At 50.7% G+C, this 26,718-nt stretch overlaps 1 protein-coding gene across 1 annotated transcript in view; it reads left to right on the top strand.

Annotated features, from left to right (window-relative positions):
- LOC111141508 (CCCTC-binding factor like) overlaps positions 1-26,201 on the top strand; it is a 26,856-nt gene extending 655 nt beyond the window's left edge. Inside the window, exons 2-10 of the mRNA XM_022494112.1 lie at positions 418-643; positions 4,960-5,130; positions 5,434-5,567; positions 8,130-8,250; positions 9,521-9,670; positions 11,571-11,731; positions 13,265-13,447; positions 20,983-21,103; positions 26,092-26,201. Coding sequence (XP_022349820.1) covers positions 418-643; positions 4,960-5,130; positions 5,434-5,567; positions 8,130-8,250; positions 9,521-9,670; positions 11,571-11,731; positions 13,265-13,447; positions 20,983-21,103; positions 26,092-26,201 — 1,377 coding nt within the window. The remainder of the gene's footprint in view (positions 1-417; positions 644-4,959; positions 5,131-5,433; positions 5,568-8,129; positions 8,251-9,520; positions 9,671-11,570; positions 11,732-13,264; positions 13,448-20,982; positions 21,104-26,091) is intronic.
- Positions 26,202-26,718: the final 517 nt, after the last annotated feature.

The raw sequence follows: 26,718 nt of genomic DNA on the forward strand, positions 1-26,718 counted from the left end.
GGGGGGGGGGGAGGGTGGGACTCAGACAACTTGAACTTACTTTCTTGGTTGCCCTTTGTGCATGGTCAGGTAGGGACAAGGGAGCTAGAAGCTGCAGTTTCAGTTACACACAGTGAAAAGGCTGCCCCAGGAAAATCCTGGAAGACCTCCTGCTCTTTTCTAAGAGTTTAAAAAGTCACGCCAAGGAGGACACTGCAAGGCGTGTTGTGGCTTCAAAAAACAGTGTTCTGTTTCTATCCCTGAGCCCTGGATGCCTAAGAACTATAGCGTCAGCATTTTGACGGCCACAGATGATCTTCTGTGCTTCTTTAATTCTTGTGTTTTTCTCTGTATTCTGTGGTTTCATTGAGGCAAAGAGTCGAATCGAATGGCATTTAAGAGAGCGCATGCATCTGAAGGCTCACTTTCGTTTGTTAGCTTGAGAAAGGCCAGGACGAGGACCGGCTGCTGGCTGAAGGCGGGTTCGAGCCCCAGGCGGGGGAGCAGCTCTTCCTGGTGGAGGCGACTCCGGGAGATGAAGGAGGAGAGGAAATCGTGCTGACCATTTCGAACCTACACGTGGAAGGACAGGAAGATACGCCCGCATCCGGTCAAGGACACGCTGACAAAGCCGACTCGCCAAAAAAACCAAAAAAGGCAAAGGGTAGGCCAGTTCGTAGCCCAGGAGATGGTGGACACGAGGGGGCCGCCGTTTTTCCTTAGGGGCGCGAGGTGGTGGTTGAGATTTTCTGTGGTTGACTTCGTTGCTTTCAGGCCGCCAGGAAATGGGAGAAATGTTGAAGTGACGTTCCATGTTGTGAATCCAGTCCCAAAGAGCTGGCGTCTTGGACACGAATGTTTTCAAAGCAGAGTGAAGACGCTCCTGCGATGTTCCGTGTAGACACAGAGAGGGGGGTCCCTGATCCGCCCCCAGTTTGCAGCCCCGGGTGGGGGGGAGTGGCGTGGGCCTGATGGAGGCGAGGGCAAGGGCCTCGGGGCCAGGAGAAGGAGTGACGTCCAGGAGGCCGCGGAGGCATCTTGTAGGGAGGGAATGTTTAGGTGAGGAGAGGGAAGAGGACTCGGAAACCGTAAGGACCGGGGATCCCCGCTCCGGGCAGCTGGAAGCGGTCCATGGGCAGCTCCAGAAGCGCGAGGGTGGGCAGCTCCACGTGGGTGCTCCGAGACGGAGATTAGGACACGTTAGGAAGGACCTTGAAGCTTAGTTCAAGTCATACTAAAACTAAGGGTGTGTGGCGGCAGCCCACAGCGTGACGACCCTCAAAAATTACTTTTTTTAGCTTTTTAGAAAATACTAGTTTCTCTCTTATTTAAAGCAAGAGAGCTCACCCCCCCAAATCTCAGTTTCTAGCTCATTTGTACAAAGTCATCTCTGGCCACATGTGGCTGTTTCCTCCCAGCAACAGGTGTCCGGGGCCGGGCGGGGACTCCTGTTTCGAAAGTCGCGCTGCTGCTCCTCCCTCCGTGTGGTTCAAGTCATTCATTCGGGTTCATGGCCTCTGGCTTCAGTAGACAGCTGAGTTTGCAATCTTTGCTGTAATATATATACATTTACATTATCCTTCATGCATATTTAAATCAAGAGATCGCCCCGAATTCCCAATCCCCAGCTTGTTTTATTTTTCATCTACTCACAATTGTGTGCAACCATCCCCAATACTTCCAGTCGCTTTCCGTCCCCCAGAGAAAAGCGAGCTGCAGGGACGCCTGGGTGCCTCAGTGGGTTAAGCGTCTGCCTTTGATTCAGGTCATGATTCCTGGGGTGCTGGGATCGAGCCCCATGTCGGGCTCCCTGCTCCGTGGGGAGTCTGCTTCTCCCTCTGCCTCTGCCCCTCCCGCCTGCTCATGCCCTCCCCAAATAAGTCAACAAATAAAATCTAAAGAAAAACAGTAAGAGACGCGTACCCACTTAGCAGTCATCTCTGCACGCTTCGTTTAAACGGACTCGACACACACAGTACGTGGTCTCGGACACACAGAGTTCGTGGTCTTCTGTGTCCAGACCTCTTCACTGAACGTTACCAGCGCTTCGGTCCTTCGTCCCTGAGTGGTCGTGGGTCGTGGGGACACCGCGGGTTTCGTGTACACTTCCGTCCATCCGTCACCATTTGGGCTGTGTCTGCATCTCAGGCAGCGTGAGTCGTGCTGCTGGGCACAAGCGCGCACGCGTTGTTGTTTGCACACTGTCCTTCTGTTCTTTGGGGCGTGTACGGAGGAATGAATGGAATTGCAGGGTCGTGTGATCAGTCTATGTTTCAGTCTCTGTTCAGTTTTTAAGGACTTCCCGGTTCCCCCAGCAGCCGCACCGACTTACACTCCCCCCAGGAGTGCGGGAGGTTCCCGGGCCTCTACACTCTTGCCAGCACTTTTTTCCCATTAAAAAAAAAAAAATTAGAGCTCTAATGGCCATAAAGAGCACCCCATTGTGGCTTTGATTTGCGTTTCCCTGGTGCTAATCATGGCGTAGGAAGGCGGTGAGAAGTTAACTTCAAGGTGTTTTATTTTCATGTGCTTCTGGGCCATTATGGGTTTTCTCTGGAGAAAGGTCTACGGAAATCTTTTGCCCGTTTTTCAGTTTTGCTTCCTTACACCGCTGCCACAAACACCCCGGGTCGGATGGCTTAGAGGATAGAAGGTGTTCCTTCACGGTCTCAAAGGCTGGAAGTCCGGGATCATGGTGTTGGAAGGCTCTAGGAAGGAATGCCTTCCAGGATTTCTTTTAGTTTCTGGCCTTGTCACAATCACGGCCCTTTTTTTTTTTCCGCTCGTAGATGTGTTACTGGACTCTGCCTCTGTTGTCGTGTAAAATCCTCCCTCCCCCTGTGTGTCTCTCCCTGGGTTTCTTCTCTTCTTCTAAGGGCACAGTCATACCCACCCTCATCCAATATGATCATAAGCTTGATGACACCTGCAGAGACCCTATTTGCAAGTAAGGTCACCGTTACGGATGTTTGCCATTAGGATTTCAGTGTCTCTTCTAGGGGATCGCAACTCAACCCATTAACCTTCTATTTCAAGTTTGTTGGGTTTGTATCATGAAAGCCGCTGGAATTTGTGAAGTGCTTTTTCTGAATCTGTTGAGATGATGGTGTTTTTCTTCCCCTTCTTTTTGTTTATATGGTGTGTTGTGCTGATGGGTTATCTGTGTTGAACCGCCCTTCCATTCCTGGGATAAATTTCACTTGGTCTCAGTACATAATCCTTTTAATGAACTGCTGGGTTTGGTTTACTAGTATTCTATTGGAAATTTTCCACTTATATTTATAAGCCTTATTGGTCCATAGTTTTCCTTTGCTGACTTTGGCTTCAGTATCTAACACTGTCCTCATGGGATGAATTAGGAAGTGCCCTCCTTTTTCGTGTGTGAACTTTGAAAAGGATTGATGTTCATTCTTTAAGCATCTGGTAGAATTCTCCATTGAAGACTTCTGGTCCTGGGGATGTCTTTGTGGGTAGTTTTCTGATTAATGATTCAATCTTTTTCTTTGCTAAACATTTATTCAGATTTTCTATTTCTTCTTGAGTCAATGTCGGTAGTTTGTGTGTTTCTAGGAATTTTCCATTTCACTGGGTTATCTGGTTCGTTGGCATACAGTCGTTCAAAGTACTCTCTTATAACCTCTACCCTGTGTACAGTTGATAGTCCTGTCTCTACTTCCCTTCCTGATTTTGCTTATTTGACTTTTCTCTTTTGCTTCTTGGTTGCAAGTCTAGGTGAAGATTTGTCAGTGATGATCTTTTAAATGAACCCATTTCTGCTGCCATCAGTTCTGTTGTTTTCCTGTTTTCTACCTCATTTATGTCCATTCCAATCTTCATGATTTCCTTCCTGCTGCTAGCTTTGGGTTTGGATTTCTCTTATTTGTCTAGTTCCTCCAGGTGTAACGTTAGGTTATTGCTCTGAAATGCTTTTTCTTTTTCAGTGTAGGTGTTTACAGCTAAAAGTTTCCCTCTGAGCACCGCTTTGGCTGCACTCTGTAGGCTTTGGTATGTGGTGTTTTTCTTCCATTCGGCTGAGTATTCCACAGTGACTTTGTGATTCCCCCTTTGACCCACTGGTCACTTGTGAGTGCGTTGTTTAATTTCCACATGTTTATGAATTTTCCAAATTTTCTTCTTTTATTGATTCTTGATTTCAGGTCATCATGGTCAGAAAGCATACAATTTCTATGCTTTTTTTAATTTATTGACTTTTTTAAAAAGATTTTATTTCATTTGAGGGAGAGAGAGAGTGCACGAGCAGGGGGCAGGGAGAAGGAGAAACAGACTCCCCACTGAGTGGGGAGCCCAAGATGGGGCTCAATCCCAGGATCCCGACATGAGGGTCGATCTCAGGATCCTGAGACCATGACCAAGCCAAAGACAGACAGACGTGCAACCGACTGAGCCACCCAGGCACCCTTAATTTATCAGTATTTGTTCTGTGGCCTAAAACATGGTTTTTCCTGAGAAATGTTCTGCATGTACCTGCAAAGAATGTCCGTTGGGTTGTTCTTGAGTCAAGTGTTCTGTAGATGTCTGTCGTGTCTGGTTGATAGCGTTAAATCTTCTGTTTCCTTGCTGATACTCTAATTGTTTTCTCTGTTGTTGAATCTCCCACCGTTACTGAAGTGCTTCTTTCTACCCTCAGCTCTGTCCATTTTTGCCTCAGGTATTTTGGGGTTGTGTTATTCGGCACGTATATGTTTATTATTGTTCCACCTTTGTGATGGATTGAGTCTGTTGTTGTATAATATCCTCGTTTGTCTCTTGTAACAGATTTTGTCTTAAGGTTGCTTTGTCTATTACTAGAGTTGTACCAGGTCTTCTGAGTGCCATTTGCATGGAATGTGTTTTGTTGAGTTACCCCATGATGCTTAAAAAAGGATGTGCCAAGTTACGTCAGTGTGTTTCCATGAAATTTGAGCATCTCAAGGAAGATTTCTACAAATACATAAACTCTTTATCTTCTCCTTCTTGCAGAAGTAAAGCGAACCTTCCGCTGTGATAGCTGCATGTTCACCTCTTCTAGAATTTCGAGTTTTAATCGTCACATGAAAACCCACAGCACTGAAAAGCCGCATATGTGTCACCTTTGCCTGAAAGCTTTCCGCACTGTCACTCTTCTGCGGAATCATGTCAATACCCACACAGGTAAATCGGAGGAGAAGGAGATTTCCCGTCAAGGATAAGTGTTAACGTTTATGTATGAATGTGAAATCTACCTATCGGCATATTAAAATAACATGCTTAACGTTTAGTTTTCCTTCAGTTTTGCCTCAAAACATCAAATGTTACAAAGATTTTTCTCCCAAATGTCTGGGGTATTTGTGATTTAAAGGGCCTCTTCTTAATTTTTAAAGCATTCTGAAACTGAGTCTGATTTATAGGTTATAAGTTCCTCAGAGAACGTGTGGTTGCGTCTTGTTTAATAGGATAAACTGTGGGATTTTGCAGGAACCAGGCCCTACAAGTGCGGCGACTGCGACATGGCATTTGTCACCAGCGGAGAACTGGTCCGACACAGACGCTACAAACACACTCACGAGAAGCCCTTCAAATGTTCCATGTGCAAGTACGCCAGCGTGGAAGTAAGTTCATTCATGTACTTGAAGCTTCAAGGTGCTCTTAGTAAGAAGTGGACATGAAAGTTAAGTTCACGCTAATAGACTCTCTTACAAAAGTAAGTTTCCCTAAAGATATTATTCATACAAAATCTATGCAGGAAGTAATACTCATTCTATTTTCTGGATGTAATAAAGTTGGAGGGGCACCTGGATGCCTCCGTAGGTCAAGCGTCTGGCTCTCGGTTTTGGCTCAGGTCGCGATCTCTTAGTTGTGCGATGGAGCCCTGCTGGGTGTGGAGTCTGCTTAAGATTCTCCGTCTCCCTCTCCCTTTCCACCCATCCCCTGCTTGCGAGTTCTGCGTGATCTCTCTCTCTCAAAAAAAAAGGAAGAAAGAAAATTGAATTCTTTTCTTTGATTACCGATTAACAAAAGTACAGTAAAAGTGTACAAATTTACAAATGAAATTACTTGTACTTGAGAAACGTTTCCCAAATGTGTTAGAAAGTCCTATCTGGTGTTTTATGGCGTTTACTCTGTTCTACGAAATCCAAGGGTATTTGCTCTAACAGAACACAGAACCAATCAGAGTTTTCACTGCAACTTTGGGCCTTTCCTCAGTGGAACCCGGGCAGATACGAGGCAACTTGCGGGAAGAATCAGATGTGGCCCATTTCCCCTCTCAGGCACAGGGAGACCACCTTCCTCAAACCTCCGTGGTGTGTTATGGTCCTTTCAACCAGATCGTTTTATTTATACCTTCCCGGTGGCTCAGCCATGCTCCAAATGAAAGGACAGCCGCCTGTGACGCTTACTTTGCCGAGCCAGTTCCCTACGAGGAACCGTGAAGCGCTGCGTGGCTCTCCGTTCCGTGCACGCTGGGTCCTGGGTCCGAGCCCATCTGGGGACGGATCACACACTTGCGGGGAACGGAGTTAAAGGGGAGGGCTGGGATTTAATACATGACGCAACCCCGTTTCGTAAGTGAGGGAAGCTCACGGATGGGGTCAGGATTTGGTTCAAAGCATTTTTTCCCCACTATTACTATTTTTAAAAATTATTTGTCATCGGAGTGAAAAGTGGTGGCTGTGTATGAAACACGCAGTGAAGGTTTCAAAGCACAAAGCCATCCGAGACTCCGAGACTCGAACCGCCCCCTTGTTGGTGCCCTGCGGGTTCTCAGCACAAGCTTGCGTGTCGGCAGAGAGCCGTCTCGGGGTGGGCCGTCCACACACAGCCCGAAGAGAGGTCGGCCTCAATGAAGGGACCCTCGCCACTGCCATTGCCCCTGCCCTGCTGCTCTGTTGCAAGGAGGGGGCATTGTAGACACCTAAGCTCCCCCCGCACTGTCCCTTGACACTGGGGCGTGCAGGAATGTGCCCAAGCTGTGGGCAGATTATGGCACTCCTGAAAGCTTGTGAACGCCCCTCGTGCCCTGCTCCCTTGGGGGCCACGGAGGACATCTCTGCCCACAGCTGCCTGTGCTGCTCTCTCCACTGACCAAACCTTTCCCGCTATAACTGTTAAAATTTTCTCTTTTGCCTTCTCATATACTCGAAGACATCCACTTTGCTTCTAAAATTCTCAGCTGAAGTTCTCCGTTCGGACCTTGTTTTCCGTCTGAGTCTTCTGTGGTTCTCGAAATGTTCTCCAGGCTCATGCATGCTTGTCCCATACCAGGAGCCAGAGCAGGCGTAGCTTTCCCGAGAGGCAGGCAGGGCTGACACCAGCTCTCTGACAGCGGTCACCCAGGGGTGGCTGATTGCCCCCTGTTCTGCTGAAGGCAGATAAGGGCCCGCAGTGAGGCGTACAGGAGAACAGTTCTAAGAGGTGATCAAACAGACAAGAAAAATGATTAAACCAGAGGGAATATGCGTTTACCTTTTATTATTGCCTGGGATGTATAATTAATCAAATTAGAAGATGCTTCCTTTTACTTAAAAGTTTCTTCTTGGGGCGCCTGGGTGGCTCAGTGGGTTAAAGCCTCTTTGGCTTAGGTCATGATCTCGGGGTCCTGGGATCAAGCCCCGCATCGGGCTCTCGGCTCAGCGGGAAGGCTGCTTCCTCCTCTCTCTCTGCCTCCCTCTCTGCCTACTTGTGATCTTTGTAAAAAAAAAAAAAAGTTTCTTCTAAAGAAACACTAATACTCGTGTGCCATTTAGAGCCCACACAGCCCGTCTCTGTGAAATGCTTCACAGGGAGGTTGTGGTCCATCAAAGACCCTGTTTCAAGGCTCCTGCGTTATTTATGCAAACATTCGTCTTCTGGCCTCTGCGCGCGGATCTAAACCTGCCTCCGAGACAAAAACCCCAGACTTCGGCCTTCCCTTTGTAACGTGTGGTGGGTCTGAGAGTTTCTCGAAATTACGGCTCCTCACCCACCAAGGACCTCAGACGTGCACATCAGACGGAAAACATCACCCCGGAGCGGGGGAAAGAAAGGCACGACTGGTTCACCGTGGTGGGCGCATGCGATCCGCACTGATGTTATGGTCGGAGCGATTTCCAGATCTTCTGTGACGCTGACTCACGGGAGGTGCTCACGACGCGTAAGTGTTGACCGCCCCGTCCCCCTCGTCTGTCTCCCAGGCTAGCAAGCTGAAGCGTCACATCCGCTCGCACACGGGGGAGCGTCCCTTCCAGTGCCTTCTGTGCAGCTACGCCAGCAAGGACACCTACAAGTTGAAGAGGCACATGAGGACGCACTCAGGTAGCACGAGCGGGTTCGGCCCTGCGTCCCCGTGGCACGGGAGCCCGGACAGAACGTTCCTGGTGGCCCGCGGGAGGCGCAATGTCAGAGCGGGCGTCTCCATCCTTTCTGGGGAGTTGCGCGGCCCCTCTGCGTGCGCTTCGCCCTGGGGGGCCCACGGCGGGGGTTGGGGGGGAAGCGGACCGTTGTCCAGTGTCTGCCTCCGGGGCTGCGTCGAGGATGTCCGTCCCCTGCTTCACTGACCCTCCCGTTTTAAGCAGAACGGAAAGCGTGCTGGTTTCCTCATGCACTTACTTTACTTTTTAGTTATTTTCCATGGGCCCGTAGTGGACACACACACTCGTTTCAGGGGTACAACAGAGGGACTGTCCGGTCATACACTTTACTCAATGCTCATCGTTAAGTCCCCTTCTGCCCCCGCACAAGCTGACATGCACGATGTGAATACGGGACCGCCGACCACACGCCCCGGGCCGAGCTGTACATCCCTGTGACCTGTTTATTTTATAATTGAAATTTCATACCCCTTAATCCCCTTCCCCTGTCGGCCGGTCCCTCAACCCCGCTCTCCATGCCCACCTCCAGTTCTCTGCATCCATGAGTCTGTTTTGTCCGTTTTGTTCCATAGAGCCCACGTCTAGGAGAAATCCAACGGTGTCTTTCTCTGCCTGAATTTTTCACTTAGTGTGACCCCCACTAGGCCCACCCGTGTCATTGCAAATGGCAGATCTCATTCTTTTTTGGTGGCTGAGCAGTATCCCATTTTATGTGTAAATACATATACATGTGCACCACTTCTCCTTTACCCGTTCGTCTCTCGGATAGGCAGGCAGCTTCAACAGTTCAAAACTATTGTCAGTAACATTGCAGGAAACCCAGGGGGCCACGTATCTTTCCAAATCACTAAATACCCAGAAGCGGGACTAGTGGATTAGGTGGTATTTGTAGCACTTACTTTACGTATATTCTTTGTACGAAGACTGTGTTTACATGTATGTCTCAGTTCTGTAGACCAGGATGGGCACGGGCGGCTGGCGGGGACCAGTAGCTCCCAGATGGCGGGAGAGCCGCCTGTCTGAGCCCCTGTCCACAGCTGTGCTTGACATAATGTTCGGGCTCCAATCGTGTGGCTAAATATCCAAGAAAGAGGTTGAGACAGGAGCCTCGGGGATGAAAGAAAGGCTTTCAGCTCCAGGGACCTCTGGAGGGGATCCCGGCTTCCTAGGCGAAGCCCCTGTGCAGAGGGTCACTTTTGTCGCCCGTGTCACAGGCGAGAAGCCGTACGAATGCCACGTGTGCCACGCTCGCTTCACCCAGAGTGGCACCTTGAAAATACACATCGTACAGAAGCACAGCGAGAACGTCCCCAAGTACCAGTGTCCGCACTGCGCCACCGTCATCGCAAGGAAGAGTGACCTGCGTGAGTGTCTGACTTCATGAACTTCCTTTAGGGACAGTACTGGTTGGCTCTTAGGGGGCACAGCCTGGAAAGCCATGGAGCCCTGGGCCTGACGACAGGCAGACTCCTGGTCTGCAGGACCCGCTGTGGAAGAGGGTTTTTTCCCAGCGGTCCTGTGGTGCCATCTAGTGGCGACATGGCAGAAGTGCGATTTCGTGGCTTGTGTCTCGTGGCTCTAACCCGTTCACTTCCGGGTACACCTACTAAGCAGTCAGTCACACGTATGTTAGCTCTCGAAGGACTTCCACTGTTACTGTTTTGTTCCACATTGAGCCTGGCTTTACAGATGGTGGAGGGTCTTCGAGACCGGTGGAGGGGCTTCGATGATGGAGGGGCTTAGAGACACAGCGTGAACTGCCCCACGGTCCCCTGAGCTAGGAGGGGCCCGGGTGTCCAGAGGTGGCCTGACTTTTAAAGTTCTCATCAGTGATACTGTGCGGACCTTTCTTAGACCCCTCCTGTGATCCTAAAACGTTCCGGGAGCTGAGGTTGTGAAAGGGAGAACCCAAACAGCCCTCCCCTTAGGGGACTCACTTCAGTAAAAGGGGCCAGCCTGTGCCCCGACATCCTTGTCGTGACATGGGATGCCCTCTTCATGGCACGAGACAGCACGGAGCGAGAAAGGGACGCACCGTGAGAGACGCTGAATGCCAGATTTAGGAGTCGGGGTTTGATCCTGCCCCCATGGAAAACTGGGCAGGACTTAGCAGGGCAGCGACGGTGAGTGATGAGCCTTTCCCCTTTGTTCCGGGAATCCTGGGCTTCCCGCTTTCCCTGATCTCACTTCTCTTGCCAAAGCGTGTAACACCGTGATACTCAGAACGTGTTAGCACAAGTACAAGTCACGGATTCACCCGGAGAACGTCTGGAGATGAGGTGCACAGTTTGAGAACATTTCTGGAAGAGTGAGGGTGGTTTTTTGGACACTTAACCTTTTTTTTTTTTTTTTAATCTGGAACATTCTGTCAACGTTAGTATAGTTACTGGCATGCCATAAAACACAGCCTAGTAGGACTTTTTAGGGCACAAGGGCTACACATCTGTTCCCAGCACGACAAAATGATGTAGGTTACGCCTCCTCTCGGTAGGGGGCCCCTCCCGACCCGGTGAGATGCTTTGCGAACTCCGGAAGTCTTCCTGCCTGCCCCCGCCGGGGAGGTCAGGCTCCCCAGTGACTGGGTCAGCACATCGCGGGTGGACCTCCTCCAGCTGTCCGTTGGGGTTTGGCCTCTCCCCCAAAGGGCCACAGACCACCATGCATGAGACTCAGTTCGGTAGAAATTATTCTAAAGTACGTCCAATCAGACCTCACTGCACGTCCTAGGTCGGTGACAACAGAGGAAGAAAGCAGGGCATCGACTTGTAACAGAACATCTCAATTTTTTTTTAAGTTAGGTTAGAGAGGTCCTATCTTTGTTATGCAAAACTGCCTTAACATTATTCTGAAAACCCGCCTACACCGTGATCAGGTTCTCAGGGCGCTTGGTTCAGTGACCACGTTGGGTCCGCTGTGCCGCAGCTTCCGCGGGACCTCCCTGCCTAGTGCAGGGGTGATCCGTGGACCTGCCAGGACAAGGTGCCTTCTGAGCAGAGTTCAGCATGGAAGGATTTCATTCCCCTGGAGACAGTTGGCAGTATCTGGAGGCCTTCTGGCTGTCACAACTGGGGAAAAGGGATGCTGCTGGTATCTACTGGGTGGAGACCAGGGACGCCGCTGAACTCCCCACAGCCCAGGACAGCTCCCCCGAGAAGAAACCAGCTTCTGGGGCCCGCAGCGCTGAGACCGAGAAGCGCCGACACAGGGCTCAGGAGAGCAGCCAGCAGAAATCACACGGTTTCAGCGCCCGCCCTTCTGTTTCAGGCGTCCACCTGCGCAACCTGCACACGTACAAGGCCACAGAGATGAAGTGTCGCTGCTGCTCCGCGGCCTTCCATGAGCGCTACGCCCTCATTCAGCACCAGAAGACTCACAAGAATGAGAAGAGGTTCAAGTGTGAACACTGCAGTTACGCCTGCGAGCAGGTACGAGGTCCCAGGCGGTTCAGGGAGGCGGAGGGAGGCCGCGGCGTGTGCAAGACGGCAGCATTGCAGGCGGTCCTCTGTCGCCGCGAAAATACTGAACAGTTGTTCTTTCAGAATAACCGGAAAGCAGCCGTGGGCCAACATGTCAAAGCGACGGTTCTTAAAAGTATGGTTGAGAGGGGCGCCTGGGTGGCTCAGTCGGTGAGGCGTCCGACTCTTGGTTTCAGCTCAGGTCATGATCTCAGGGTCGTGGGATCAAGCCCCAAGTCGGGCTCCACACTCAGCGAGGCGTCTGCTCGAGAAATCTCTCTTCTCCACTCCTCCCTCCCCGTGCATGCTTTCTCTTTGCGGTCTCCCGGAACCCAGCGGCAGCGGGGAGGAAAGCACCCAGCGGGTTGTCCGAGTTGCTAGCTCAACTAGCCCGGACCCCTTCTTCCCTGGACCACTGTTCCCACTTGAAAACACGAGCAACAAACTCGCCTCTTCTGTCTCAGACGTTTGGCAACACTCTGCCCTTTTTCTGAAAGTAAATAAAACGAGTCCGTCACTTCCAGGAAAATGTGTTGCCAAAGATATGATTTCAGCTGTCAAGAGGAAATACACAATTAGAAATTTGTATTTCCACCCCATGGAGCTTGACAGCTTGCTAACACTGAAGACTTTTCTAACGAGACTGGAGCAATTTTAAGGAAGCATTTCTTCATAGAGCTTCATGAAATGTGTCAACAGTTGGAAGCTTTGCATAACTCAATAAACTGAGATCTGCCAGATGACCAGTCAGTCCACTATTTTACAAAATCATTCACGTAGGTAAAAGATTCCCTCAAAGTATAAGATAGGTCAGCGGACTGGGCTGACAAAAAGGACCGTCTTCCCCATTCGCCCTTCCTCTCACCCCCCTCCCGGGACAGGGTCGCTCCGTCCCACCAGGGCCACGCTGTCTGGGAAGGAGGGTGCGAGGAAAGGCCTGTGGGGAACAGAGTACTCATAAGAGAGAGCCTTGGAGAAACACAGTTCAGTTTCAAACAGGAACCTAGAAGTGGGCATGTGTCTCCTCTGCAAGACCGTCGCATTTTAAATAAAATAAATAAAATGGGTACTTTTGTTTGACTTTATATGTATTTGTGTCCTGCTTCTCCCAGTTATATACTCATGTAAATCTTAGTTAAAACTTCTGGTTATTGCCTCACTGAGAACAGCTTTGATCACTTTTATGCTTTTCAGTAGATAGTAAGATTTGTCCTAGTGATTATCATTTTACTCCCCAAGGAACGTTCCACCATAGGCCACGAGGGGCTGTGGGACCTGCTGGGAGCTCGCTGGCGGCCTGGTGGTGAGGATGCGGGCAAGTTTGGTTCCTGGTGGGGCAGACTGTGCTCCACGCTAGGAATCCGCCCTGACAGTGTGTGCGCTGCCGTTTTTCCTCACCATGCGCTGCTTGCTGGGGAGGGAGGGAAAGTATAAAATAATGTCAAGGACGAAACTATCTACGTGAGTCGCTCAGCGGCTTGTCTCCCTCGCCTTCCCTCCTAGGAACGTCATATGACCGTTCACATCCGCACCCACACGGGGGAGAAGCCATTCACCTGCCTCTCGTGCAGTAAATGTTTCCGGCAGAAGCAGTTGCTAAACGCGCACTTCAAGAAATACCACGATGCCAGTTTCATCCCGGCCGTTCACGGATGCCCCAAGTGTGGCAAAGGCTTCTCCCGCTGGGTAAGCTTACTTAAGTCCCAGTAAATCCTCCTCGAAGAGGTTTCTCTGTTTCACAGGCTCTGAAACTCGGGGAGTTTAAACCCAATTATAGAAACTTGCCAGGGCTGAAGGCAGCGTCTGTCCTGCCAGAGGGTAGTGGTTCTTAGCTTTTCGGAGTCACCGAGTTCTTGAAAATCTTATGAAAGTGTGGTCTCCCCTTCCGAGAAAAAAAAAAAAAAAAAAAAGTTCTGCTAAGAAAATCCCGCAGATCGTTTTAGGGAATTCACACACTCCCCAGGATCTGCAAGGACGCCTGCTTTTGGCGTAACATTTTAACATTGTTCCTGTGAATTAGATTTAGGCTGCTTCTCAGAGAGGATGCAGTTTTCAGCACATCTCAGAGACATTCTTACAAAAGTGTTGTTGGTACTCTGTTAAGAAATACCTTTAAAAAAAAAAAAATACCTTTAGTCTTCCATGTTATTTTTTAGGCACTGTATTCATTATCTGTCATCATCTAACAAGTTATCTCTAAACTTAGTGGCTTAAAAAACAACAGACACGTATTACTGCACATTTTCTGTGGGGCAGGAATTTGAGAGGGGCTTGGCTGGGTGGGTCTGGCTCAGCATCTCTCATGAGGTTACAGTCTGGTTATTGTCCACTGGGGGCCGCGTCATCCAAGGCCTAGCGGGCCTGGAGGCTCCACTTCCAAGATGGCGCCCTCCCATGGCGGTTGGTAGGAGGCTTAGTTCCTCACATGGACCTCTCCATTGGGCTGTTCCTCCTGACCCCGAGCAAGGGGGAGAGAGAGACGGGGAAGCCACTGGGCCCTTTGTCAGCTAGTTTTCAAAGTGACCCATCACCTGTATTCATTAGAAACAAATCAGTAAGTCCAGCCCACATTCAAGAGTGGAGGATGGGGTTCCTTTTTGAAAGGAAGAGTATGGAAGAATTTGTGACCTTTGAAAAACCAGCACAGATGATGGACCAGATCCCTAGACAATGTATGTGCTCCCGGCTAGCTTCTGTAAAAGTGTCTGAATGATCTGAAGTTGACCCTGTTCATGGGGAGAAAGCTTTATTTTTTCCCTTTGTGTGTTTCTGGGTAATTCCGGAGCGTTAATACTCAAGTTCAAAATTTCTAATACAAGCAATGGCAACACTCCAAACACAGCCGCGTTCATACCTAGTTAACACTGTAAAGAGTCAGCGTTGTAAAGATTCCCCCTTTCAGTGTGAAGAACCAGGAAACAGAGAAAGAATGAGTCCGCCTCATAGAATTCCTCGGAACATACAATCAGAAGTTTTGAAAATTCTTCTTGCGTTCAAGAAAGTGCATTTGGACTTGCTTCTAGAATACGGGCGTGCCTTGGAGATAGGGTAGGCTTCGGTTCCACAGTAGAGCACGTGTCATGATAAAGTGAGCCGAAGGAATGTTTGGTTTCCCGTTGCATTTGAAAGTTAACATTGATGCTATGCTGTGGTCCGTTAAGTATGCAATGGCATTACGTCTAAAAAAAAGCATAGACTTGGTATGTGCTATGGTGAGTGCTGTGAAGTGTGTAAACCTGGCGATTCACAGACCTGTGCCCCTGGGGATAAAAATATATTATATGTTTATAAAAAATAAAATAAAATAAAAAAATAAAAAATTTAAAAAAAGCATAGACCTTAATTTAAAAATACTTTACAGCTAAAAAATGCGAACCATCCTTTGAGCTTTCAGCAAGTTATAATCACTGATCCCAGATCACCATAACAAACACAATAACGATGAAAATTTTGAAATATCATGAGAATCACCAAAGTGTAAACGCTGTCAGTAAACTTGTTCGGTGCAAGACTGCTACAGAGTTTCCACTTATAAAAAAATGCAGTTCCTAAAAGGGCAGTAAAGCAGCGTACGGTAAACTGAGGTGTGCCTACATGTAAGACCTCTTGCAGCTTAAAGGTGAAGAGACAAATACCCAGTGAAAAATGAGCAAAGGGTCTAAACAGACATTTCTTCAAACAAGACCTACAAATGGCCCGTGAGTGCGTGAAATGATGCTTAGCGCTGTTCGTTGCTCGGGAAATGCAGAGCATAATCACAGTGGGAACACCTACGGCCGGCCTTGAGGGGGCTACAGTCAAAGGAGACAGAGGACAAAAGATGTGAAAAAATCGGATCCCTCTTATAGCCCTGGTGGGATTTGAAAATGGTGATGCCACCTTGGAAGACAGTTGCCGTTTCCCAAAAAGTGAAACATAGAGTTAGCATACGATTCAGCCGTTCCACTCCTAAGCGTATGCTCAAAAGAACTGAAAACACAGGACCACACAGAGACTTGTACACAAAATTCATAGCTGTATCATTCACAAACAACCCCAAAAAGTGGAAACTACTGGCATGTGCATCAACTGATGAGTGGACAGAACACTGTACATGCACACAGCGGAATATTACACAGCCATGAAAAGGAATGAGGTATGTATGCACGTGACAACGTGGTGAACCTTAAAAGAAGCCATATATTCTATGATTCCCTTTCTAGGAAACGTCGAGAATATTCAGAGACAGAAAATAGCTTTAGTGGTTGCCAGGGGCTGGGGGAGGGAACATGGAGAGTGACCCCTAAGGGCTTAGGGTTTCTTTCAGAAATGTTCTCAGATTGATGGTAGTGACGGTTTTACGACACTAGGAATAAACCACTGAGTTACACAATTTAAGTAGATGACTTGTACAGTATATGAATTAAATCTCAAAACTGTTAAAAAAATTAATCCATTTTTGGTTCCATTTGGAAGTTCCCACTCTGTCCTGACAACAAGTAAGCACCTGAATAGATTGAAAAATCAACTCTTGTAGGATCTGTAGGAGAGGGGAGGACACGGGGCCAAGCGCTGGCCCGGAGAATGGAGACGGACAGGTGAACACAGTCGAGGCCGCCCAGAGGGGAGACTCGCGGGCAGAGGCCTCCACGGGAACCAGTGCAGGAGCGGGCAGACCTGAACGGTAATTGAGGACTTGCTGGAGGTTCGGGGGGACCACCTGAGTGTTAGAAACTGCAGCCCCGCTCACAGGGGCCCCATAGTCCTGCGAGTCTTACCACCAGGAGCCTGACCAGGATCCCACAGTGAACATCAGAAAAAGAATCCTTTTCTGCTTCCTTCCAGCAGGAGGAAGGGGAAGAAGGGATCTGAATCACCCCAGAACATTCTGTTCCCCTTACCAAGGTCTCTCTCTGGGGAAACCAGCTCACCAGAGCCTAACCCGATGGGATATCATCAGAGCTAAGTGCCCCGGTGGAAGGGAGATCCCGACTCCAGCCCACAAGAGCCATCAGGTCGCACCTGAGGTGGAAAATAAAGCCAAGAAACTCTTGTGAGGTTCACGGTCCAGAGGCCCGGTTCACGGACACAGTGAGACCAGCTCACGGGCTACAGAACACGCCCCCTCCCCCCACCTCCCCTCCGCTTACCAGAGCCCTGTTTACAGCAGCTCCTTTCCCCAGGGCGTCAAGTCCAGCTATCAGGAAAGCATTACAAGGCAGCCCAAAAGAAAAGTCACAATCTGGAGAGACAGAACAGCGAAACCAGGCATGGCAGGGGCGTCGGAACCACCCGGAATTTAAAACAGCCCTGATCAACATGCTGAGGGCGCTCATGGATAAAGTCGACGGCACAGGAGACCGGGCGAGCAACGAGAGGTGAGCAGAGAGAGAGAAATTCTATGAAAGAACCACGAAGAATTGCTACAATGGAAAAGAAAATGCTCTGATGAATGAGATCAAAGGAAGACCTTATAAATGGAGAAAAACGGGCCGTGTTTATGGATAAGAAAACAATGTCGAAGTGTCGGTCCTTTAGAACTTGATCTACAGATTCATTCCTTTCAAAACCCCCGCGCATTAGGGACGCCCAGTGGCTCATTCGGGTGAGCGGCTCTTGATGTCGGCTCGGGTCGTGATCTCAGGGTCGCAGGAGTCCGTGCTCAGCGGGGAGCCTGCTTGAGAGTCTCCCCCCCGCACCCCTCCTGTGCCCTCCCAAAATAAGTAAATCTAAAAAAAAAAAAAAAAAAATCCCAGCACATTATTTTGCCAATACCGACAGAATGGTTTTAGAGTTACGTGGGGAAACAAAAAAACGATCATCGCCGACACAGGACCGGAGAACAAAGCTGCAGACAGATCTGCCCGCCTTCGAGATCACCGTGAAGCTGGAGTGATCGCGGCACTGTGGGCTGGTGATAGAACAGACACACACGTCCGTGGCACAGAGAGCCCAGACACAGACCCACACCTCCTGTCCGCTGATCTCCAACAAAGGAGCAAAGACAGCGCTGTGGAGAAAATACCGTCTTTTCAGTGGATGGTGCAGGAAGAACTCGAATCCGCATGGGAAAAAATCCAGAAAGAGACCTGACACCCTTCCCTAAATTTAATTCAGAATGGATCACAGACCGAAATGTCAAATGCAAAACTATAAAACTCCTGAAGATAACAAGAGAAAATCGAGGGAAGGGCGGGGACTTTTCAGAGACGACACCAAAGGTGCCACCCAGGACAGAAATCTTGCGGAAGCCGGCCTTCGCTAAGATGCACGACCTCTGACTTAAGAAGACCAGCTCCAGGCAGGGAGGAAAGATGTGCAGAACTCACATCTGATACAGGACGGGGATCCAGAATGCACAAAGAACTCTTAAAGCACAACCCTAAGAAAACACACAACCTGATTAGAAAATGGGCAAGTACTTTTACAGACGCTTCGCCAAAGGTGTATGGGTGTGAAGTAAGTGCATGAGACGTGCTCCATGTCATACGTCATCCGGAAATGCACATAAAACAAGACCCCACCACACACCTATCAAAAATGGCCCAAATCCAGAGCGCTGAGGACACCAGCCACTGGCCTGGACGGGGAGCAGCAGGTGCGCGTGGGCCTTGCCGGTGGGCGTGCAAAATGGCGCAGCCATGTTGGAAGACAGTTTGGTGATTTCTTCTAAATTTAACGAACTCTTACCATACCGTGCAGCAGTCACACTCCTGTTCACCCAAGGGAGTAGAAAACTTACATCTACATAAAAACTTGTTCCCGGATGTCTATAGCTGCTTTATTCGTAATCGCCCAAAGCTGGAAGCAACCAGGACGTTCTTCAGCAGGTGAGTGGATAAAAGGGTCCATCCAGACAATGGAAGAGAATTCAGGGCTGCAAAGAAATGAGCCATCAAGCCATGCAGACACGGAGAAACCTTAAACGCTTACTACTAAGGGGAAAGGGCTCGCACTCTACGGCTCCGACCATAGGGCATTCTGGAAAAGGCAGAACAACGGACACAGTAACAAGACGGTGGTTCCCACGGGTTGGGAGGAAGGGATGAGCCGGTGGAACACAGGGGAGTCTGAGGGCAGCAAAGCTAATCCATGGGTGCGGAATGACGGACACGGTCGTCGGACATCTTCCACACCCACGGAACGAACGACACCGAGTGTGAAACCCGATGTAAACCACGGGCTTTGGGTGATTGTGAAGGGTGCATGTAGGTTCATCGGTTGGAACAAAAGTAACCCCCATTCTGGTGGGGGCGCGGATCGTGGGGGAGGCTGTGTGCGTGGGGGGGCAGGGAGCATAAGGGAAATTTTATTATGTCTCCCTCTCAGTTACGCTCTGAACCTAAAACTGTCCTAAAACATGAGGTCTTTAAAAATAAAGAAATATGTGCATATCTGGATACTTGAATCCAATTTAATTTTTAGCAAGTACATCGTTCACCAGCTGCCACTCCTCATCACACAGCGGTTTCCACACCAGAATATGTCGTAGGGCTGTGGGCGTCCTTCCTCCCCAGTGAGGACCCCAGCTCTGGACTCCGAATGGCGGGTCCCTCCTCTCTTGAGAAACAGTCTGCTGACACGGCCGTCTGTCCTGTCACTCTGCCCCGAGTCCTAAATAACCTCGTTGTCCTCTCGGTTTATTTAGTATCTTAGCACACTTACCTTGTAGAGGCTGGGTGTGGTTTTGGTTGTTCATTACTCCAAAGCCGACATCCAGAGCCACCAGCCATGAGGTTCGTGAATTGGGAGGGAGACTGTGTGTTTGTGGGCACAAGTATGGGCTTTGCTGGGGAAGAGGACACTGCGATCGTCATATCCTCCACAGAATCCTTGGTCCCAGAAGGCTTCGTTTGTGCAGAATCAGCATCTAAGTCAGGGACTGGCAAACTTTCTCCTGTAGGGGCCAGGAAGTAATGTTTTCAGCTTCGCAAACGGGTTTCTGACCCAGCTACCACTGTAACAGAAAAGCGTCCACAGACGGACAATTCATAAACGAATAGACATGGCAGTGTTCCAGAAAATTTCATATATATATCTTTTATTTATTTATCTGAGAGCAAGAGAGTGAGAGAGAGAGCATAAGCAGGGGGAGCAGCAGAGGCAGAGGGAGAAGCAGGCTCCCCGCTGAGCAGGGAGCCCGATTCGGGACTTGATCCCAGGACCTCAGGATCATGACCTGAGCCAAAGGCGACACTTAACGCACTGAGCCACTCAGGCACCCCCAGAAAACTTGTTTTCAAAAACAGCTGGCCGACTGGATTTGACTCTTGGGCCACCGTCTCCCAACCCAAAATGGAAGAAGTTTCAATAACCCGTACCATCCCTCTCCGCTTGCGCATGAATCCTTCCCTTTCTACCCATAAAAACCAGGACAGTCCGGCAGAGCACCACGCTGAAGCCGGGGGAGGGGGGAGTTAGGTGGGAGGTGTTGTTTCACCGGCAAGTGGACCGCCCTGTCACCAGGATCTCACTTTCCATGTGAACTTCCCAAACAGTGAAAGATTTCTAGCTTACGTCGTCGTGGGTGTTCCTGTGTGAGAATGCACCGTTCATAGTTTGACCGGGAAACCTGTGACTTCCCTCTTCATTCTGAGGGTTGTGTGTACGTTCAGAAACTCCGCGCACGGTAGGTCGGGAGAAAGCCTGGCAGGGCAGTGACACTCACATGGTGTGTGATGGATTTTCTTAAAACTGACAGTCTGTTCAGTTTCTGGTTCCACATCAAGCCTCGCTTGGGAGAGTAGACAGATTCCAGAAAAATAAATGTCTTCTCATGGACTTCTATATATACTTATAAATATACAGATTTTATAAATATATGTATATTAAATAAGCTCACTTTTGGCTAGATCTAAATGCAACAGAGGGGTCCCTTTTTTTAAAAGCCACCTTTTTCGTACAAGAATAGACCAGGCATTGGGCACCTGGTGGCTCAGTCAGTTAAGCTTCCCACTCCTGATTTTGGCTCAGGTCGTGTGATCCCAGGGTCATGGGATTGAGTCCCGTGTCGTGTCTGCTTGTCCCTCTCTCTGCTCCTCTTCCCACTCGCACGCACTTGCTCACTCTCTCAATTTAAATTAAATAAATATCAAGAAAGAAAGAAAGAAAAGAAAGAAAAAGAATATACCTGGCGCACGTTTCCCTGCTTTCCAGTGGCTGGGACTTTACCCGTGGGATTCTAAATGGCATTCTGTCCGTGCTGCTGACCCGCTGTGTGCCCCGTGTCATTCCTCCAACAGAGTAACATGCAGAGACACTCGGTGAAGTGTGGCGCGGGGCCAGGAAAGGCGGCTGCCTCTGGGAAAGTGAGAAGAACCAAGAGGAAGCTGGCCGTCCGAAAAGAGGCCATCCAGGAAGACGGTAACTCTTTTTCAACAACCTCGGTTCTAACCTGAGAGTGATTTTCTTGGGATCACGGCCTGGGCGCTGAGTGTTACCGTGCAGGGGACGCACCAGTGTGTGCTGGGCCCACTCTGTGGCCTCCCCCACCACCTCAGGCAGGTTTTGAGATCCGTTTCGCACCCCTCCCCGCCAGGGGTGGGAGTGGTCCCTGGCCCAGTGGGCGGAGTGGCTTCTGCACCTGTTTGAGCTGCAGAGCGCCCCCTGGTGGGTCCCACACACCCGTCACGGGGGCTCCTGGCGGGACTGGCTCAGGAGGCGGAAGGCTGCGCCCTCTCAAGGCAGCGGGCTGTTGCCTGAACCTGACAGGTGCCGTGTAAAGGTCCTGGGGCTGCTGTGGCGGTAGCCACAAACTGAGTGGCTTTAGATCAACGGAGGCTCACTCTCTCTTAGATCTGGGGCCCAGAAGTCCTAACTCAAGGTGTCAAAAGAGCTTGTGCTCCCTCTGAAGGTTCTGGAGACATGCTCTCCTGCCTCTTCCTGCTGGTGGCTCCAGGCTTCTCTTCGCTTGTGGACACCTCACTCCAGCCTTCCTCCCTCTCTGTCTCTCCTCTTCTTTCCAGGGACGCTTGTCCCTGGATATAGTGCCTGAAAATCTGGGATGATCTCATCTTGAGACCCTTAACCTAATTAGATCGTCACAGACCTTTGTTTCACATGAGGTTATGGTCACAGGTTTGGGGGGGTTAGGATGGGGACCTCTGTCCTTTGGGGCCACTGTGGGCATCACAGTCTTTATCGCTGGCCTCAGGGGAGCAGACGTGGGTTCCCAGGTTAGAGCAAAAAGGGCCTGTGTCCCATCTTCCCTGTGAAAGGTTCTGTTCCACGAGGGGACAGACCTAACTCTTACAGATGCAATCTCTTACATTCTCCATTCCCGTCCTTCGAGAGTCTTTAAACTGAGGGGCATGGCTGGAAACCACACGACCATACGGCGAAAACGAAGGGAAAATGTTCGGCCAAAACCCTCATTCCTAAATCCCCTATGTCTGGATCCCAGCCCCCATCCTTGACGGCGAATGTTCCTCTGGGTAGCAGACGGCCTATTCCTGCTTCTGAGCTGCCAGATAAGATCGGGGCTGCCCAGCTAACTCTGAATTTCGGATGAGCAACGGATACTTGTTTAGGGTGAGTATATCCCACGGGGTATCTGAGATCTGCTCGCACTGACCAGTCCCCGTGCTTGGCAGGCAGGTGGTCGGACTGGAGTTCTTCCGGACGGGGCACTACGGGCTGTTCAGACCTTCCTCCACATTCCCGCGTCTTGCCACCCAGGACAGAGCTGGGACCCAGGTTCCGGCCGTCCTCCCGCAGCTCCCCGGCTTCTCCGTCCGCAGGCACAGGCCGGCCCACTGTGCTTGCAGGGTACACTCGGAAGAGAGATGAGCGCCCCAGGACGGATATAAAAATGACGGAGCCAGTCTGGACCAGACTTGTCTTTTCACTGACGATGTCATAAAACACCACTTTCCATGGTTTTCCTGAGGAGTCCCCCACCCCACCCCCCCGCCCCCATCTGAGATCTGAGCCCCCATGGGGACTCTGCCTGCCACCCGCCTCCCTGTTCTACCTCCTCACGTCCCCTCCCCCTCCCGCCAGCCTGTCACTCGCACCCAGCCTGCCCCCACCTGCCGGTCTTGCGCACACTCAGGTGTCCTAAGGAAAAATGAACCCCCGCACGACGCCCACCCTCCCTGGCCCATGAAACTCCCATCACGTTCACGGCAGGCTCACTCCTGCCCCTCCTGGGCCCCTGCATCTGCCCCTCACACCACAGAGGTCCCCTGAGGCTCCCTGTTACCACATCCCACTGGCCTCTCCCTGCTCTGCAGCTGGGGCACCACTGAAGGGTCACCGTCTTCTTGACCCGGTCCCTCCTGCTCGCTCCACATGCCTTCGTCCTCCTGGTGTGTTCCGGCTCCCCCAGCCACCTCCACTTCCCCTCCTGCCCGCCCCTGCTCCCACCTTGCCTCGCGTCCACAGCTGCATCACCGCCATGCCTCCATCACTTCCCCACCTGCGCTCGTGTCCGCACCTGCGCCCGTGTCTGCACCTGCGCCCGTGTCCGCACCTGTGCCCGTGTCCCCGCACCTGCGCCTGTGTCCGCACCTGCGCCCGTGTCCCCGCACCTGCGCCCGTGTCTGCACCTGCGCCCGTGTCCGCACCTGTGCCCGTGTCCCCGCACCTGCACCCGTGTCCGCACCTGCACCCGTGTCTGCACCTGTGCCCCCCCCCATCTGTGCGCACAACCCTCACCCTCTCCCGCGGCAGCCCCTGTGCCGCCTCCCCAGGCCGGGAGCAAATATTCCGTTGCCTGGCGAGCATCCCCTCTCTGTGGTCTCCAACGGGGTCGCTGTCCCTCACACCCTCAGCCTCGTTCTCTCCTGCCACCCTGATCTGTGCTGGTGTTTGAGGCCGCGACACACTGGCAGTGCCCTCGCCCACTTCTCAAGGCCACAGACGTGGGACCAGGTCCACCCTGTCTCCCCAAGATGTCTGGGACCCCATCTCAGTGACTCTCCCCTCTGTCCCTGCTACCCATCATCAACCACATCAACCCCTTCCCTGTGCACTCAGCGTTCTGAAGACCAGGACTCTGGGCCTGGCTCGCCACTCCCACCATCTAGGGCCCCCAACCAAACTGCTCCCCCAATTCCAACCAGGCCAGACTTCCCCTTTCCTTTGCCTGGAATTCCTGCTGACTCCCCCCATGGATCCCCAAGATCTCACCTTTGGATCCCGGAGATCTCGGTTCTGACCCCGACCAGGTCAGCCCCACCCCACGTACAGCCCAGGACGTGCCCTGCTATGCACATCCCCACCTGGTACTCAGCGTCACGTCTGTCTGATTGTTTACCAAGCGCCAGCTCTCGCCTGTGCCGAGCTCCCCTAAGGCAGCCTGGCCCGTGAGCCCACACCAGGCCAGGCATTGGCAGGGCTCACTCACGCCCACTTAACCAAACAGGCAGATACCGAACCCAGCCCTTACCGGAAAAGAGACCCAACTCAAATCTTTGGACCACTTTAAACAGATCCAGGGGCCAGGTTTCCGGGATCCACACTCTGCGTTGGACCCCAGATCATCCATATAAATGTGTGACTTCTTGGCTAGACACCTGCTGGCTCTCTTGGCACCTAAATGCAGTATTTTCTTTGGATCATCTATTCAAGCCTCTAAAAACCTTTGGCCAACTTCTCTCTTCACCAGAAGACCAAATGACTGGGGACGGAAGGGTCTTTGAAAATGTCACCCTTGGTTGGTGACTGTTGGCCGTGAAGCAGAGTTCAAGTGCACCTGCTTCCACGCTGGCCGTGGCCTTTGTGGCTGGGTGGCAGCACCTTGCCCGCGTCAACGCTGAGCTTCCTGGACGCTGACCCTGAACTAAATGAGAACAAGATCAGAGGGATGCGAAGTGGGTCCGCACCGACAGCCTCTCCTGCTGGGCCTTATGCTGGCATTTGAAACAGGAGCATCGCCCCGACCTGGTTGTGAAGGGCATGCGGAGCACTGGACGCTCGCCTTCCAGAAGGGCCCGCCCTGGATGCTCGCCTTCCAGAAGGGCAGAAATGGGAAGGCCCCCATAGGTTTAAAAAGGGACAGTGATAAAAATGGGCATATTAAAACATGTCTCGTATTTTGGATGGTCAGCTCCCTAAGCAAAGGATGAATGGAAACAAGTAACCCGGTTTATAGTAGCAAAAAATACTTGATTTGCATTCCAGGGGTTTTAACCTGTTGTATCTGGGTGGTGGTCTGGCTTCTGCTTTGCCGTGCTGGTGGGTCAGCTGTAGGTCACCCGGCCTTTCGGGGTAGGTCTGTACAAGTCCAAGTTCCTTTGAGTATGCAAGACCCGGTCTGAGTGCTCTCCCCGCCTCCCCCCTCCCAGAATGCTTCAGGAAACCACAAGCAAACCCACCTTCAGACAACCTTGAACCAACAGGTGAAGCCCTGGTGAGCGCGGGTTCTGTATCGGCCCTTCTCATGGGCAGCCAGTGACGTTCCTTGGGTGTTCTCGAGAGTCATTTGGGAACTGGGTAGAGGGACGACTATAATCAGATTTACAGCCATCTATTTTTAAGTTCCAAAGTTGTGCCGACAAGAATCTGCTGGAGGGTGGGAGGGGATGGTTACGGATCCCGCCATGGCCCGTGGTGGGGGCCCAGCACCATGTGTGACCCCGAGCCGACTCTGTGGGTTCGCCGGGAGCAGGGACAAACGCCCCGTGAGCAGCTGGCTTTTCTCATTCCGGTGGCATCATTCCCTGAGCTTCGAAACAAGACAGGTGAGCGGCTCGGCCACTGTAGAGCTCTATGGGACCTGCATTCAGCAGAGAGCCCCGGTTCTCAGCCGGGGCGAGCCTGCTTCCCAGCAAACATGCAGCAGTGCCTGGAAACATTCTTGGTTGTCACAAGTGAGGAGGAACATTTTGGCATCCAGTGGGCAGAGACCAGGTCTGCTCTGAACACTGCACAACACATGGGACAGCCCCCAGCGGAGAATCATCCAAATTTAAAAGTATAGAGGGCCGAGGTTTAGAATCCCCTGGAGCTCACAGGTGCCGTCCGAATATTTATACAAATGTCTTGTAAATGGGGAAAAAAAATCATTGTCTAAGATGTTTGCTATGGTGGGCCTGGGTGGCTCAGTGGGTTAAAGCCTCTGCCTTTAGCTCAGGTCATGATCTCAGGGTCCTGGGATCGAGGCCCACATCGGGCTCTCTGCTCAGCAAGGAGCCTGCTTCCACCTCTCTCTCTGCCTGCCTCTCTGCCTACTTGTGATCTCTCTCTGTCACATAAATAAAAAAATTTTTAAAACTCTAAAAAATAAAAAATAAAAAAAATAAAATGTTTGCTAAGTTAAACATTGAGGAATTATTTCTAAAAGATACGTGCACTGATTTCTTGTCTTTATTTTAAATCTTCCCAAACCCTGTGCCTTTTCCCCCAAGAAGTTGCCGCTAAGAAGGTGTCCACTGTGAGGCTGGAGCAGTGCCCGGGAGAGGTGGTTCCTGTCCCCTATGGAGGCGTCGCGCCTGAAGGAGTGACCTGTGACGGCTAAGCAACGGAGATTGAGAGCTCGCGTCTGCAGCGGTTACCTGCTCAACGACTTAGAAGTCTGTAGAGTCTTCTTTGAAACTAAGTTCATGACACTGGAGGGTCTCGATTTTTCCAAAGTTTGGGGTTAGTGCCAGGAATTGTTTGCCTTTTTCTTTCTTTCTTTCTTTCTTTCTTTCTTTCTTTCTTTCTTTCTGTCTTTTTTTTTTTGTACTGGATAGTTCAAAAAGCATTGCAGGTCTCTTATAAGAGGCCCAGATCTTGACTTGGAGGATAAAACCTCAAACCTATGAATTCATTCACTTGATATTGGCAGGACGGCCTGCCATGAAAGGGCAATGATCTGGGGGGGACACTGGTTATTTCAGCTGTAAGTACAGACTATTTAGTCCTTCCGCCAACAGCCAAAGCTAAGATACCTTATGTTAAATTGCACACACCCTTTCTATTTCTAATATGATTTTTTAAACCTTTTAAAATCTAATTTTATATCATTTTTGAATACAGATGAATTTTCCATA

This window comes from Enhydra lutris, unplaced genomic scaffold, assembly GCF_002288905.1.
Source record: "Enhydra lutris kenyoni isolate GAN:26980312 unplaced genomic scaffold, ASM228890v2 scaffoldscaffold6, whole genome shotgun sequence".
Classification (NCBI taxonomy): Eukaryota; Metazoa; Chordata; class Mammalia; order Carnivora; family Mustelidae; genus Enhydra; species Enhydra lutris.